The following is an 18,053-nucleotide window of genomic DNA, read 5'->3' as shown; positions in this document are numbered from 1 at the left end:
GAAAAATACACCACCAAAATCTGGGCTATGTATTTTTCTGCTTCACAGTCAATAAAAAGGATAATTTTTATAATGACAGGTGGACAATTTATGTAGAAATTGAATTCAAGTAACCTGCAGTCATGACTACTTCATATTCAAATGCAGTAGCTTTGTACCCAGCTCCTAAACCAATCTACATATTCCACAGTATTTCCACCATTTTTTCTGAAAAATATGGAAGGAACTGTATAATGTACCAGAAAGGAGGGAGAAAAATTAAACATAGATTTCTTGGTTTTAAAATACCATAATGATAAACCTTTTGTAGTATTGCATAATGAAAATGAAAGTTGTCTCTTGCGTGGAACTTCATTCTAGATATATCTGAGGATATGTTCAGGTACCAATGAATAAAAGAAACTTCACAATCTGCTGTATGTAATTAAGACAACTACATAGTCAGATGCAATCTTCTGAAAGAAATTTTGAGTCCTCTATATAGGCTTGTTTTTGTTTGGGTTTTTTTGTTGGGGGTCCTTGTTTATTTGGTTGATTGGGTTTTGTTAAGCTTTTATTGCTGTTTTGGGGCTAATTGTCTATTTTTGTTTGGTTTAAGGTTTTTTTATTTCTTTCTCTTCCCAGAACTGGTTTTAAAATGCTTTAGAAATACCACTTTATTCATTTCACATCCTGTTCTCTCAGTCAATTGTCAATGCTGGCTGTTTTAAATGAAGCTATAAATGCTTTGTTATTTGATTAGTTCTGCATAAAGAGATTTTTTTCCTCTTTTCAGTAGATCACATTATGCACTGAAGCAAAAAATTTTATTATTCTTTTAATTATATATAAGTTAAAAAAACTGCCAATGTTATTTCTATTTATGTGTCTGTAAACTTTTATAGATCTAATTATAACTGCAAAAGAATGATATAAGCAATATATTTTGGCCTTTAGACTATACTCTAGAGTTTTGAGCTATATTTCAAATGAAAATATTTTTGGCAAATCAGATTTCCTGGTTATTCTATTGCTTTGCATATACATTTTTTAATTATATTGCTGACCAAATTCTATAAATTTTAAAATTTTTGTGAAGGAGAAATCTGTACTAAAATGATTTAAAAATCTGTATGGAACAAAAAAACCCCATCAACTAAAAGAAAAAAATCCCAAACAAAGAACAGAGAAACAGCAAGACTGTATTCTTTATTGTTTACTTTTAAAAGAAAAGGGAAGTGCACGAGTTACGAGTTAAGACAATTTTCCAGTGATATGAAGGTATTCAGAGTGATATAAGTGAGGAAAAGTAGGACAAGTTTTTTGCGAAAATGATCATGCTTAATGGGACTTTACCCAGTGCTAATTATGAACTAAAAAACCTTTCTGACATCACCTGTCATTGCAGGGCATTCTTATAATCCTTGGAACATCCAACCCCCACAGGGGCATCTGTTATTTTATATAACTGTAATGGAGATAAACAGTCACAATTTAGCAAATTAATTGAACCTTGAGTGACTGGCAATGAAATGTCATGTTATTGAGTTACACAGAATAACACAGTCCATCTTTCACAAGTTCAGGAATCCTATCACTACCACTCCTTAAGAGTGACACAGCACAGTACAGAAACAGTACCAGGAACAAAAAACCCCAATGTCCAAAAAGGACAAAACAATCAAGATTTATCAAGAAAGAAAGAAAAGAGAAAAAGAACCATTTTGTTACAGTATCATTCCACTGGTCACTCATTTCCTAAGTGCTCTACACAGACCTGATTTTACAATCCCAAAAGAGTATAGTAGATTTTTTTTAAAGTCAGAAAAAGGAAAACATAAGGAATAGTTTCCATGTAAGAAATAAGTTGAAACTCCTTCAGTTTATAATGTTGCTTAAGGATGATTTCATAGAGAGCAATATGGAGTAGGTGTGTTTGGCTGTTCACCATTTTCAGTAAAAAGAGGGTAAAACCAGAGTTGCTTTCTCTGCAAGTGGCAGAAATCTTCAACTTGCTGCAAAAAAAGAGGGCTATACTTTTGAATGTGCTTCTAGGGAAACTAGGCTCTATACAGAAGGCAAATGCATTAAGGTTTGCTACATATCCAAAACCACATTTGGTTCATAAGGTGTCCTAAAAAGGAAACATAAGGAACAATAAGAGGAAGTATCATATATGTTCACCATCTCACTGACAGCAGTAGAGAGGATACCAAGTGAAATGGACCTTGATGTGATTCTCTGTTAATATTCCTACATTCTCAAAGTTCTCAAAGACATGTTCCACACTTCGGTGAATTGCTTTTAATTTGCTGAAAATAACTGTCTCAGTTATTGAGAAGTGAAGACAGCATATACCAGTTCCCTCATCTCTGGAATAACTTTTCTTTATTGTAGCCTGTTAATCTGATCAGGCAGCCCTTGGCAGCTGTTGTATTCCCAGGTGAATGGAAGGAGACGCGAGCAGAAACTCTGATGGAGTGATCTGCAATTTTTATAGTCGGTAACAACACTGCAGGAGGGAAGAGATAGAAAGAGGATAGGAAAACCAAGTTTAGAGATCATGGGAATTATTGTCAAATCCATGCTGTCTCTTTTGTAAACAACTGTAAGTATGCAATATTATTGAGGGATAGCTATTCCACCATTAACCTCTGTGGCTACAATGAGACAGCCTAATTCACCATGGTATTTACCACAGTCTCCTACTCCTTCTTCCCTCACCTCGCTACCAGTAAAGCTCCTTCTCTTGCATATTCTTGGAGTGGGGATACAGTATGGGTAAATGAAGGTGATGTAGAAGATAATCTTATCCCCAGTGAGTTGCAGCTGGACCAATTACTAAAGATTAGAAGCAGGCCACACCTGTAGCCAATAAGAACACGTGGTATAAAAGAGTGGATTGGTGGGATCTGGGGAAAGAGAAGAGTCAGATGATTGCTGCAAGGACAGGGACAGTTGGTGCCTAGAGGAGCTGCTTGCAAAAAAAAAAAAAAAAAACCAAAAACCATTGAGGAGGTATGAAGCTCTGGCGAGATGAGATCCTTCCACTATAATGATGTCAGAATGCATGCTAAGATGACGTATTCTCACTTCTCTCTCTGGCTGCAAATACTTTTGTGCAACAGCTTTTCCCTTTCTTAAATCTGCTATCACAGGGATGCTGCCACCATTGCTGGTGGGCTCAGCCCTGGCCTGCTGGGCCCATCCTGGAGCCAGCTGGAATTGGTTCTGTCCAACACAAAGGAAACTTTTGTCACCTTCTCACAGAAGTCACCCCTCTAACTCCCTGCCACCAAAACCTTGCTAGACAAATCAAAGACAGAAACTGCAACTTTCACAAGGTTCAATGTGGACAGGGTCTCTTCCTGAGCTGATGTGGATACAGGCAGCCTTTTACACAAGGCAGAACCTAACTCAAAAATCTTACCACACTGCACAGACAAAACAACACACACAAATAACATTGTTAAAACAAAATTGTCTTTGCATTTTCCTCCACACAGTACCATTGTGACACAGGAGCAAAAACTGATGTTCATACAATGAAAATTTGATAAGGGCCAGCCTAAAATGATGTTTATTGTTTCTCATGCCCAGCAATTTATGTGGCTCTCAGTGGCTTTGCAGTTCAGCATTGTTGTTGCTAAGCAGCATATTGAGAAGAATCTACAGTATCCTGTAGTTTACAGGAAATTACAATGCCAGCTTTCAAAATTATTTTTTCTGGTGGTCCAGTGTTCACTTTCTGCCTTTAAACATTACTGCATGTTTGGCTGAAAGAAACAGCCACCTTAGAATATATCTTTTGCTAATGTGCAGAATTTCAAGGTGTTTGTATAGAATCAGGGAAAAATTCTTCTGAACGGTGAGTCAGTGTCACAGATGGGAACATTTAGTGATTCTGTTCAATTTCATCTTTGCACTGCATTCATTGCCATGTGACTCTATGCACAGAAATAATAAGCAAAGACTCCTTAGTATACTTGTCTCACACAGTGGTAGGGCTCAATAAGACTCAGAAGAATCTCCTTTGATATGTGCATAACAAATATTATCTAAAACAAATAAAAAATTGAAAAGAAATGGTATTAGAGTAGATCTCAAAAACTATGAGTTTATCTCTGAAAGAAGAAATATTTTTACTTTCTTAGCAAATATATTCCCTAGCTGAAGACAAGAAGGAAACAGATCTTTGCTGAATGATCTTCTTCATCCTCTGAAACTTTCAAAAAAATAATCAATGGATAGAGTGTTTTACTTTTGGTTAAACTTTCCTTTGTTTCTACATATAACCAGATAAGTCTAGGGCTAATGATTTTTGCAGCTGAATATCATGGCCATTTTAGCTAGTTCTATTTTAAAAAGTTGCATTACAGAGCACTTTTTACAACATCCAGCATGCATTTTGCCACAGTTCAGAGCATTTCTATGGGCAGAAGCAGACCCACTTACAAGCAGTGATGCAAACAGATACCACTGCTAAGTAGCAGCTGTAAGTTGAACCCCTCAGTGGGTCATGTAAACTCTTATCCTGGACAAGTTAAATTTGTCAATGTAAAAAATATGGTTTGTTGTAAGGATGAATTTAAACCATTGTCTTAAAGCGTTGTGAACCTCTGAAGTTCACAAAGTACATCTTATATGAACTACACCAAGAAATCAGTCTCTGGAGGCTCTTTCCTGAGATTTTAGTATCTTTTTTATTATAAAACATAAAAGTGTTTTGGAACATCCTTTACCATCAAAGCCAAAGCTTTTAAAGCTTCTAACATTGCTGCAGGGACTTGCATCTCCCATTAAGAGGATAGAGTCTGACTACAACAAAAAATAAAGAATCAGAAAGCTTGGCTAGTGTTCCTCCTGGGGTAACATTCATATAAAGCTGAATTTCAAAATACAAATCTCATTTGCAATAAATTTCCATGACTGGCTTGGCAGAAGTAGGAAGCCAATAGTACTAGAACTGGCACCTTATCTGAGAGATGTCTGGAAAATTTTGCCCATATCTTTCCTGTTTATCTTGCACTCAAAGTTCAGTGCAATTTCTTGGGTTTGGTGTAGTCTCATCAGTGTTATTTCCCAATGCCTGAGCAGTGCTTAATGACATCCTAAAGGGGAAGGCTATTCATTAGCAGCAGTAACAAAGCAAAGTTGCTCACATAAATTAATGATCCATTCTTGTGGTAGTCCTTGACACTGGGAAATATTAACTTTGTTTTATTGATCAGAAAGACAGAGACGTGAGATAAAATTACTTTCTGCAGCCATGCAGGGAATTTGTAGTAGACCCAGGAACAAAATGCATCTCCTAAATTCTACTTCAGGGGGTTACATTTCAGTAGCTCTGTGATAAATGTGGAAGGAGGAAAAAGATTAGTCCTGTTCTGTCAAAAAGAGTGTCTCCTTCATCATTTGTGTCCAAGCAAATACTGCTAACCTACAGCAGCAGTGCATTCAAGAGGGGTTCTTACCTTGGGGTTATTGGGATCCATCCCCATCCAAACTGTATAATTTCTGGGAAATGTTTTCTGAGTTTTATTTCCCTAGTACAGTAAGTGAGGATGGTGCAAATAATTGCACTGATGTTGGCACCATACCACACAGGCAGAAGATGGATATGGTGCCTAACCAGTATTAGAAGCAATTCCTATTAGCCAAAGGCCATTTAAGCCTGCTGGCCTTATTTCAAACTGTCCCACTCAATTCTTTATTCTCCAACAACTCTATTTTACAACTCTGGATAAATAAATCCTGCTGAATTAAGCAGGATATTGGCTAAGTGTACATGGCTGGACAAGAAGCTTTGCAGATTCACAGCAGTTGACTCAATACCCAAACAACTATTTAATAAAATTATTTTATCAGAATTTCATGGGCTGCCTAAAAGTGTTAAAATTTCTGAATGTTTTTAGCAAGATATGTATACTATTTCTCTTTTGAAGGAGAGACAAAGAAATGAAAATAATGCTGATGTTCCTTCTTTCCAAATTTACATAGACTGTCCATAGCTGGAACATACCTGTTGGAGGTAGCTTTGTGGGTTTGGCTGGTAAAAACTCCTGGGATGGTAAGCACTCCCTGGAAAATGTGAGGTCATCAAGTGCTATGCCATCTTTTGGACCTTCTCCAGCTATCCCTTCAAAGACGACTTGAAAATCTTGATCTCCATCTCCAGACAGGGTCAGTGCCTTGCGCTGCCAGAAATTTCCCTGGTTTCCAGTAAGATTAAGGAGAATTTTTTCATGTTTCAATGTAGTTTTCTGGTAGATAATCAATGATCCAATGTGAGCTCCATACATATGATAATAGAAAATTATCTGTCAGCAAAAACAAGAGCATAAAGTATGCAATAGGTGACTTCAGTCAAATTCTGCTATTGTATTGACTCTAATTCTTAAACTGAGCATTACTAATAGCATTCAGAGTAGTTAATAATTTTACTGATTGAAAAATAATTTAATCAAAAGGCAACAGAGCAACTTACTATTTGCAATTCTTTAACTATTCCATAAGTCAAACTTCAAATCCAGCATTAAAATATTCAGCAGCAGATCTTGCACCCCTTTGAATGACTCTTGCATTTAAATGTGAAAGAACTAAAATATTTTTTAAGGAAACGGAGGAATGTAGTAGTGCCATTTACAATATAGGAAGCAACTTCCATTTACTGAACAATTTTCCAGTTAAAAATGTGTTCAGGTAGGCTATAGAATGTGCAATTAGAAAATAATCCAATCAGTAACAGGAGCAAAACTTTTACATGGACATATGCAAAAATAACCCTAAAGAAACGTAAAATATATAAGAGGTACTTGGATTGGAATACAGTTATTTGTTTTTAGTAAAAAATAGGAAATTTTTTAATACAAAAGACCAAATACATATATAAAAAAGATCACTGTGAAAATTAATAACCATCATTGCACTCTCAGTTTTTTCCAATTCAGTCTTGGACTTCTATTATTTTTGAAGGTGCAGCTTTGTTTATGAAAGTCTTTTATGTAGACAAAATATTTTTATTCATTTATGTCCCTTTATAGTTACTGCTCTTTATTTGTTTTCTATGCATAAAACTTGTCCAGTTGATGTAAATGTTCATTTTCCAATGATTTGAAATGGTTTAAGATCCCATACTAAATCTGTTGTTATATGATGAAGCATTTTCTTCTCAAATAACCCATAGGAAGGAGTAAAATACTTCAGGCGATTCTCTGATCTTATGAGATGAAGTTTCAGACCTTGACCTATTTTTTTCCATTCATGCAATTTCCTATACCAATAATTGCATTTCCTTTGGGTACTTGTCTGTGTGTAAGTTTCAGAACTGCTCAAAACCTGCAAAAAGTAAAATATCATAAATATGACTGACTGCTTCAGGCCATATTATGGATGTCAAGAGTTTGGTCTGCATGAGGTGCATAAACCTGTTAATTTTTGTACATGATTTTCTATGTGATAAAAGCAACAGGTTCCCATAGTTATATTTCAAGCACTTAATTGCATTTAATGTGTGATATGTAACAATAGAGATGTCAAAATGTCATTTTCAGTTGTTCTGCATTTCTTTATGTATATTTTCTCCTTCATAGAAGTCAAAAAGTGGAAAAGTTATTTTTAGAGCATAAAACCGGGTAATGCAGAGGGAGAAATACTCATAAATATGATGCTGGAAGCAAAAGGTCGAGATTTCCACGTTTGTGTAAGCAGAATATTTTTAGTATATGTATTTTAGGCAATACAAAAATTAATATGGTTCCAATTTTGATGATAATTTTATAATGGCTAGGTTAAATTTTACTACTGAATATCATAATTATTCAAATTTTCTTTTGAATCATAAATCAAGTCCTTTATGTTTAATACTTCCTGACTTTCTTATCTATAAAGAATTTGTAGACTTTTCAGAGAGAAGTATTTCAGTAAAATGAACTGGTTAGAAATCTCAGACATAAGCGGAACTCTTTCCAAGATACAGATAAAGTGCTCAGGAATATTCCTCAGGAATAGTATGAGATAAATGAAAGTAGAAGCTCATGACTGGACATTTTGCACAGAGAGGTCACCTGCCTAGCCAATATACTGTTTAGGACTATTTCAGTCTAAGAACACCTTCATTTGATGAGCATAGTTCTGTGATCACACAAACAGTTAATTTCAAAAGCTTTTTTAAAAATGGCTTAATAAAAATTATCCTCTTGAGAGGCCTGCTTATTAGAGATGTATAAAGGTAAACCTATAGTTTCAAAATAAGGCATAGCTAAAGATTCTGGGACATTATATTTTTAGCAAAGACTATAAAATATGTATCAAAACAAGGAAACTTTTTATTCCAGGTTTGCAAAGAAATATTCAAGCTTAAGTAACCAGAATGTGCTGTAATATTTTGGAAGATCAAGGCTTACCCTTCTCCATTTTCGAGAGAAGAGCTGGTAACAGCCTTCTGTTACACATTCTTCCTTTTGCAGTTATATTCTTTGAAAAGCAATTCCTACTGCACTTACACAGACTTTCTCCATAAAATCAGCAACCATTAAATAGTTGTTTGTTACTTTGGATGAGTTGCATAAGACATTGTAAATCAGACGCTGCATTTATTGGCAGCTTCATCTGAATCTCACAGAGTACTCATTTACTTCCAGAATAACTCTTCTCCTGCAGCAAGTTTTCTTTTATGGTTAAAATGAAATAAGATCTGATCCTGACTTCTCTACAAAAGGATATTTGGGGTTTTTTTCCTAAGAATAATTTCAGTAATCATCTTTAATCATTTTAGGAGTACACTCTTGGTGCTATCTAGAAATCAAATTCTTCATTCCTGTTACTACCACACCCTCACATACCTTGCAGTTTTTATTCTTTCTGCTTAAGACAGGACTAGAAATCCTAGCTTTCTGTCCTGGTGGCTGAAAAAATGAACTCTTTATAAAAATATAATGACCAGATGGCTCTTGCAGTGTATGATCAGTAGCTGGTCCAGTGCCCAGTATTGCAGTACTGCTAGTTCTGAGGTGCCAGTTGAAATCATCATTTTCATCTTGCTTCCATCCACAAAGGTCAAACTCAAAATTGCAATGCCCAATAGATGTACCTGAAATATATTTGCCACACATGAAAATAGATTTATTTTCAAGTAGTTAATTAAGTACATAGTACAACATAGTACTCCAATCTATGGGGGAAGAAAAGCTTCATTATAAAAAATTATATCCATGTATCTCATTAAAAAGAGCATTTTGAATATTCTGGACTAAAGTATTAGGACTAACCTACTTGCATGTATATGAGGTGGGTCCAGTGTGTTTTATTACAGTCAACAGGAATCTTGGTATAAATGTAACCAAATTTATTTAACAATTTAGCTCCTTAGGGTCTTAACTGGCCCCCCATAGAGCATTCAAGGCTGCTGAAAACCAGCCTCCTTCTGAAGGAACATGTTAAGATCAGGTGAAAACAGGAAAAAATGCCTCTATCTAGGGAACAGACACATTCAGATGAAACCATTGAGCACCATAAAAACACAGCTTCTATATAGACAGAGATAGACAAAACATAAATGTGGGTGAGATAATCTTGAGCTGAATCGCACCCAAAGTTAGTTTACTTTTGCACAAGTACTCAATTCACTTGTGTTTTCTTGGCCATTATAGAAACACAGACAAATTATGTTGGTGGTGGATTGTCTCCAAAGAAGGTCCTCTTCAGACCTGGGGCACAGGTCTGAAGAGGAGCAGCTGAGGGAATTAGGGGTGTTTGGAGAAAAGGAGGGTCAGGTGTGGCCATATTGCTCCTGACAACTACTGGAAGGGATGTTATAGTGACGTGGGGCTCAGTGTCTTCTCTCTAGTAATGAGTGATAGGAGAAGAAGAACCTCAAGTTGCACCAGCAAAGGCTAAGATTGGATACTAGGAAAATTTTTTTCATTGAAAGGTTTGTTAAGCATTGGAACAGGCTGCCCAGGGAAGTGGTTGAGTCACATCCCGGGGATCTTTAGAAGCCACGCAATTGTGGCGCTTAGGGACATGATTTGGTGGTGAAATTGGTAATGCTAATAGTGGGATTGAATGATCCTAAAGGTCTTTTCCAACATAAAGGATTCTATGATTGTCTACATATCTCCTTAAATTGCACTTAAGGCCTAGAAAAGAAGAAAGCTCTCATAATTTTGGTTGAATTTTATATGAAACAACATGCATATTTATAAGTTTTTAATCTTGAATGTCAAAACAGCCACATACTGTCCACATAAATTAACACCACAAAACAGCCAACTAAACTGTCCACATAAATTAAGTCAATTGCTTCATTCCAGAAGTTTAATTTCTGTATATTTTTCTCTCTATACATCTATAAGTACTCTTACCAAGTAAGAGTAAAATTGCTGAAATAAGCTGGAATTTCAGCAGAGACCTCAAGAAGCTTTTGACTGTGCCCTGAATATTCTTACTATTATTGCTGAAAAGGAAAGTGCCTTGAAGATAAATTTGGAAACTGTATGTATTATTTTGTAGGACAATATCAGAAATTACAAAATATTTCTTCCAAAATGTAATCAAAATCTGAGCCTCTTCTGAGGTCTGATAAAGTTCAGCCACTTGGAAGTAGTTTTATTTAACTGAAAGGTACTCAGAAGCATCGGTAACCAGGCTAAGGATCTAGAATCCATGGAATCTACACATGGACCATTACAGGAAAGACAGCTACCTCAAAAATTTGAGGCTCAAATCAGATAAAATATTTTTTCTTTGAATTTTAATCTGTGAGTATCATAAAGTAAAAAAGTTAGAAACTTTTTCTTTAAAGTATGAGCTGCTTAGCAAAACTAGCTTCCCTTTTATCTCTGTCTGTATAGTGTCATCTGAAGCAACAATTAAAATCAACCCAGACCTGATATGTGAAATTATATTATTAACTTTTATGAAAATCACAGATTGTAGATTAACTCAACTGAATGCAACTGCCCATAAAATTTGTCCTAATTATATTTTTCAACTGATTTAGCTACTTAATATTTCAAGACCATTCTTAAAGAAATTCCTTCCATTCCATGAATCCCATCTTGAGTCAATAGAATTCATGCTTACAACTGACCCTTTCATTTTAAAGACATGTTTTTCAAGAATCAGGACCTTAAGGCATGAGCACTGATTTTCCTGCTAAAGCTACACATATTGGGTATTACCTAATCTAAGTTTAGATGTCCTTGTAGGATCACTACTTTTAACAAAGAGAAGTATTCATATCCACAGGACAACTTCTTTAATCCAACTCAAACAGCTGATTTTAAGTTGTATGAACTACAGCCTGAAAACAAGTTACTTCACTGATGAAAAAGAGAACTTAGGCAGCCTGCTTAGAAGCTCAAGTTACTGCAGATGATTGTGCACTTGCACATTAAATGACTCCTGTGCTTGTAAAGCACCATAATGATTCACTGTAAAGGTTACAATTGAAATGAAATAAGGAAATTTTTTAAATGATTTTGCAATTTTTTTTTTCCTTACTTAAAAGTAATAATTAAAAATACGTTAGAGGAAAGTATTCACTGGATGAGACTGTTTCAGTTAATCTTTTCCAATGGGAAATTGGAATAAAATCCTTATTATAGTGGTTGCAAAATGAAATCCTATCAGTTTATTTGAACCATTTTGCCCTTAAAGCTTCAATTTATATTTGTCTGATGATATTTCATGGGAAACACAGACAATGCAGAACCCCCCCCCCAAAAAAAAAACCCAAACAAACAAACAAACCCATTATATTTAAAAAAAAATCAGAAAACAAGAGTCAAAGTTTGAGAATATTTTTTAACAGAGTAATTGCAACTTGAAACACTCTTCATTTTTAGTTGCAGAAAATCTGAGCTGGTCCCTGTACAGGTTAGTAATGTACTATTCCTGGATTGGAAATTATTGGATAGTTTAGTAGTGTGAAAATAATTTGCAAAATATGGTTCCTTTGCCATGTACCTTAGCTTTCATAGGATATCAGCATATCTTTGCTTCAAAGAATTGTATTCACTGAGAATTTGATAAACTGAATTAATATTCTCAGTAAAAATGAGGTAACTGTTAATATGGTACCAGTCAATGGAGATTTGATTGTGTGAGCATTTCTGACATTTGTAGTAATAAAAGAAGGAAGTGTTAATACCACATATTGTGATTCAGAAGGAGCCATTTGATATATCATTCTTTGAATCAGATACTACATATGCTGCTTCTTGATATGTCTTGTAAAACCAAAATTGCACAATATTCAGATTAAAATAATTTTCTGAGACCTGACAACCCTTGAAATATCTAAGGAAGTAGGCCTCTCATCTCCCAAAGGTATTATGCTTGAAATTTTTTCAGCTTTAATACATTCTTTTCATATGGAAAGCAGGATAATTTTATTCTGCTTTTAAAGACAGCTGCTTGCTGAGTTATTTTAAGACATCCATTAGCCAATCTTTGTATTTTGTATTGTGGATTTTAAATTAAATAATAATTAAAAATCCTTAAAAGCCAAGGAATAGAATTAAATTATTACCTTCTTGTTTGCTTTCTTAGCTGATGAGTTGTCAAGAGTATTTGAGTATTAAAAATTCACAGCAGAGTTATTTATGATAATTATTTTAAAAAACTACCATACTTACTGCAAATACTAGGGCTTTCATCTGATTTATCTTCACAGTCATTTACAAAATCACACAGATTATTCTTTGGGATGCAGTACTTGTTGGCACACATGAATTCCTCTGATGTGCAAGGTTTGTCTGAGATTAGCAGAGGGGAACAATCTTCAAAGTTAATATCATCCACTGTCACGTCTCCCATGTAACTGACACCACGTTTTGCCCTGAAAATAACCTAATAAAAATTACAGAGCTATTACAGTAAGCCACTGATAAGATAGAGGAAAGCTTATACACACAACATGAAAAGAGCAGAGACTGATGGTCCTCACAAATCTTTTAATATGAAGTGGTCAGTTCTTACTGTCAAAGCATAATTCTACGAAATCTTGTACTAGAGTTGTTACAGATCTGTCTCTGCAGTTATTGAAGGACCATCTTCTAACATTACCAAGCACACCAAAAAAAAGGAAATTGATCATGCCACTCAAAGAGATACTAGTCCTCACTCATCTTGAATTAATGGCAAGGATTCTTCCTACTTCTGCAAAGAAAGTCTGAAAAAGACTACTCTGCCATTCATCGTTTAATTCCCATGAATGTAAAAAGAATTTTAAAATTTCATTAAAATTCCAAGACAGAAGTATCAGGAAATGCAACTTTTTAAAAAATAAGTTACTGACTATCCTTGGGGATTTTTTGTTTTTTTTTCATGTCTGCAACTAAGCAAGTATCTCTAAGAGGTTTGGGAATCTGTTCTGATTTCAAAGCAAACATCGTGCTCAATATTATTTTTCCAAAATCCAGATGTTTTTACTTACTGCACACTAAGGAGAAAGAAGTAGAATATTTTGAGTTGGATTCAAGGATAGATGGGATTCTCAGTCTTAAAAATGGATATCAGTCTGAAATAAAAGAGGAGTGAGAAATCTCCAAAAACATGAGTCCAGCTCAGATAACTAATCAGACAGCCAAAATTATTATTTCTTCTATGTGGGAGGAGAGGTACATGCATGGTGTGAGAAGGAAAATGAGAAGGTGAAGAATGCTCAATATAGAAGTACTAATAGCCAGTTCTCTAGGAAGCACATCACATTTGAAGACACACCTGAAAATTTGAACGAATTCCTAAGAACACTTCTGCTCTGTTCCACTGGGGACCTTGGCTGCCAGTTTGACTCCACAGTTTAGAAGTCTTGTTACTGCTTTTATAGAGTACCTAGAAAAGAAAATAACTTTAGATTACAAAAAAATGTTTCCATTACCAACTCACTTAGGCGTCCTATAATTGTATACAAGAGTACAATATTATCTTGTACCTCTAATTTCTATTCCACCATTAAAATTCACAGAATCATAGAATATCTGGATTTGGAAGGGGCCATCAAATTCAAATCCCTACCCCTTGCAGGACTACTCAAAGCTGAATCATACACCTGGAACTGCTGAGGTGCTCCTTGCACTCTGCCAGCCTTTTGCTGTGCCCGCTGCCCTGGGTATCCTGCTGCAGTGCCCAGCCACCCTCTGAGTGCAGAACCTTTGCCTGATGTCCAACCTGATGCACATGGATATGTCAGTATAAATGACTATACTAAGAAAATAATGGTTTGGGATTTTCTGATCTCCTCATAAACATACTCAGCCCACAGCCTTAACTGGACTAATGAATCTCATTATTCCAGAGTAGCTAGCAGTGAATAAAAATTGTTCATTAGTGGGCTGTGATTCAGTTGTAAAACACAGAAACAGGGTTAACAAGGCTTGCTGAAAAATATATTTGTTCATGCATACAATTAACTGCTCTTCCAGGATGGATTTTCTTCTCCTGATTCTTATGAAACATTTTGTTTCTTCTACAAATAAATTCTTTCTTTTTTTTTATAAAGACAAAATTTCATCTTTCTGAGCAATGAAAGACTTTTAAAAGCCCATACCCTTGTAAACAGCAAATTGGGGAATGATGACACACTTCAACATGAGCAGAGAATCTTAAATATTCTTTGGTCTAATCTCTTGGGCATCCAAATTCAACTGAGCTGACAATAACAAGATGGGTGTTTGATGAAGTGCACCAAGCTGTATCTCCAGCCAGGACTAGCAGAGCTAAACATCCATTCACCAGTTGCCTGAACTACTTCTGCTTTCAAGGATTTACTGCTACGCTGTCTAGTCTTCTTAGGGCAGCCCAGGCATTTTTCATTATGATGAAAAAACCCTTTTTTTTGTTTTAAATTTATGCAGTCCCATGAGTGTATATGATATTGCATAACAGGTTTGTTCTGCCAAGCAAACAGCGAATCCTCACACCAAAGACCCTTCATTTTAGGGGGAAAAAAGGAATAGATATTATATTAAATTGGATAGAAAAACAAGTGACTTCTGACTTTATAGACAGGAAAGTCTGCTACAAATGACATGAATTTTAAATGAAAATAAATAAATTAGTGAGAGAGGGATTACAGACATTATTTGAAAGAATAAAGAGTGCTGAATAAGAAAGTATCTCTTTTTAATCTCAAATGCAAATAATATAGTTAAATGAAGGTATGTGTGTGACTGTAGACAAACATGTAGGTGTTTTTACAGACTGTAAATTATCTACTCTATTATATATCCAATTTCTGGTTCATAAATTCGTATTTCCTATCATATCATGAAAAAGGTTAAAACTTGAGAGTAAAACACGGCCATTAATTTGTATGCTATTAAAACTCAGTGCTTCTCTGTACCTTAATGCACTTTGAACCTCTATACACTTCAATTACATTGCAAAAAAGCAAATCTAATACTTTGGTAAAATTACCCATGCCAAGTCAAAGTACAGAAACTAAATAAAAAAGGTTCCAACAAAAAATCAAATTGAGGTTGCTCAGGAAAGTTACAGCAAATCAATATGAAACAAAGTAATAGAAACACAGGAAGGTAATCATTCATACAAATGGCAGGAAAATCTTCAGCAACCTTACATGATATTTAATGGCATGGATGCAGAAAAAAATGTGGTAGTCTTGGGGGGAAGATATGGATAAAAGGTCTTTTAAGCACAGAAAATACTCCCATTCCTACAATACTTAGAGCCTTCTAATATAAATAATGAGAAATCACCTAAATAATTTTCTATTCTGAGTTATTCTTACACCCATTATTAAATGATTAATCAAGCAATTGAAACCAGGCAATTATTAACAGTGTGCAAAGGTTTCATAATTTTCCTTTGGTACATCTTAAAATTAAATAAGTTTGAGGTGAGGGAGGATCAGTTAAAGAATAGAGGGAAATTGTCCTCAGTGTTGAAACTGAAAAAAAGAAAAAATCTATGCTATATGTATTTGCCTTTTGTGCTGGTAATATTGGGCACGGCTCCATAGAATTGCTGTTGATTTCTACAAAACATTCTTTGAACCTAATTCCAACTAACATGGGTTCTTACTCCATAAAGGAGCCTGCACCCTGGAGTATGCAATGAAGTCCCAAAGCACATTAATTGGACCCAAGCCTTAAAACTGAGCATAAACCATCTTTATCCTCTGATTTCCCACTGATTTGGATTAATTAATATTTGACCCCTTGCCAAGCAGCCTAGCAAGGTCTTTACCTAGTTGGGAGAAATTTATCAATATTTTAAAAAACATTGTTTAGGAAAAAATCCAAGAAAACATAGAATGTGCTTCCAGTAAATATCTAGCCAGCACATGCATGGTGTGTAGTTCACCACATCCCACATCACATTTCTAATGTCAACACAAATATTAATTTTGTCTTCAAAACATCTGAATTCTGTCACCTTTTATTTTAATTTGTATATTTAAATCCTTGTGCACTGCCCACATTCAGTATGATACTGAGTGCACAGGTGAATGGGTAATTTATGGGCATTTTTTTTCAATCCATTCCTGATGCTGTAGGTATTCTATAACATTCCTGGGAAATCCCATTATAAGCACACAGATATGCAGTAAAAAGAATTGTTTAGAACAATGTTGTTTTATTCATTTCTGTCTGCAGTGACTTATTTGATCTATAAGCTGCTAATGAGTTAAATTTCCTTTACAAAAGTACTTTTATTTAAACTGCAATAAGGAAAAAGGGTATGGGAAAGCAAATTTGTTCCTTATATGCCCCAGAAATAGTTCAAAGCTGCTTACATGTATATAAATAATCTCTGAAAGTGATATGTGCAGCTTTCAAGGAATAAACTCTTTCTACAAGATTTTATGTCGAATTCTGATATAATTACTTCTTTTCCCCTTGCTCCCACATTAGCCAAAGACCTTGATGTCCAAATATCTATTGCTACTTTTCAGTGGCAAATGGTCTGTGTGATACAAAACTTTTGCTTGTATGGAAGTTCCAACCACAGCACGTCAATAACAGTCACAATTTTTGCTTGTTGCAGAAACTTATAATTTATAACTTCTCCAGTATTTGAACTAATGCTTCCTTCATATCATAACATGTTGAGAGCAGTAGAGTGCTAGCAATTGTTAATTTTCATTTATTAGCAGCCTGGGCTTTAATGAAACTAAAAGAGAAGGCATAAATTTCCTCACAGCAATTTCATGCAGAAAAACAAAACAAACAAAATAAAGAGCATCTCCATACCTCCAGAGAACCTATTGTTGAACCATTCATGTGGTTCCAGAATATGATTTTGCATCTGGGCCCTGTAAGGGAGATGACTGGGGTAGCAATGTCAGCTGTGTCACCAAATTCTCCATTTGAGCTGTCTGCAAAGAGATACCAGCCTTCTTCAGTGCACCTGTTCAGAGAAAAGGGTTATAACTTATTAAACCAAAACATTTCATCTTAATTAATTTAAGATTGCAATATTTCCTTAGATAGCATTTCCTGTCTAGGTATCTGGATGCATCTTAGTATGTGGCCAGAATTCAAAAACACCCCTTCCAAATGCAGCTAGTATTTTTACATCAGAGATTGGTAAAAAAAACAAACCCAAAGAGAAACGAACAAGCAAAAAAACCCCAGAAAACAAAACAAAAAAAAAAACCCCAAAAACAAAACAAAACAAAAAAAAACCCAACCAACCAAAAAAAAAAAAAAAAAAAAAACCAAAACAAAAAAAACCCGAAAAAAGCCCGGAAGTTAACCCACAGCATCATGTAGATGTGAGCTAGAGGGACTCTGGCTTTCCCTGCTAACCTCTTTCCTGGGGGGATTTAGAGGGTTTGATCCTGGCTTAATGTCAGGAAAACCCAAGATATTGGATGAAGTTTTGTCTCCTGTGATACCAGGAACGATCAGGTATCTTTGAAGTAAGCATCATTCTGAGTACAGAGATACCAGAAGTGAAGTTTTAGTGTTTTGGGTTTTTAAGATTTAGCCCCTAAAATCCTTACTTTCCAAAATAAAATGTAGCTGTTGACCAAAGATAAATTTCTCTCCAGCAGAAGTGCTTCACACTCAGTACTTCTCAAAAGGATCTTTCCAGTAAGT

At 35.1% G+C, this 18,053-nt stretch overlaps 1 protein-coding gene across 1 annotated transcript in view; it reads right to left on the bottom strand.

Annotated features, from left to right (window-relative positions):
* Window positions 1-18,053, bottom strand: part of MALRD1 (MAM and LDL receptor class A domain containing 1) — a gene marked incomplete at both ends in the record, with an annotated part of 238,466 nt that overhangs the window by 126,396 nt on the left and 94,017 nt on the right. Inside the window, 5 exons of the mRNA XM_084210137.1 lie at window positions 6,002-6,299; window positions 8,823-9,070; window positions 12,621-12,834; window positions 13,708-13,818; window positions 17,202-17,358. Of these exons, the coding sequence (XP_084066263.1) occupies window positions 6,002-6,299; window positions 8,823-9,070; window positions 12,621-12,834; window positions 13,708-13,818; window positions 17,202-17,358 (1,028 nt within the window). The remainder of the gene's footprint in view (window positions 1-6,001; window positions 6,300-8,822; window positions 9,071-12,620; window positions 12,835-13,707; window positions 13,819-17,201; window positions 17,359-18,053) is intronic.

Source organism: Fringilla coelebs, assembly GCF_963513975.1.
Source record: "Fringilla coelebs genome assembly, chromosome: 1".
In the NCBI taxonomy this organism is placed as follows: Eukaryota; Metazoa; Chordata; class Aves; order Passeriformes; family Fringillidae; genus Fringilla; species Fringilla coelebs.
The sequence above is the reverse complement of the archived record's forward strand: the minus strand, read 5'-3'. Positions and strand labels throughout refer to the sequence as shown.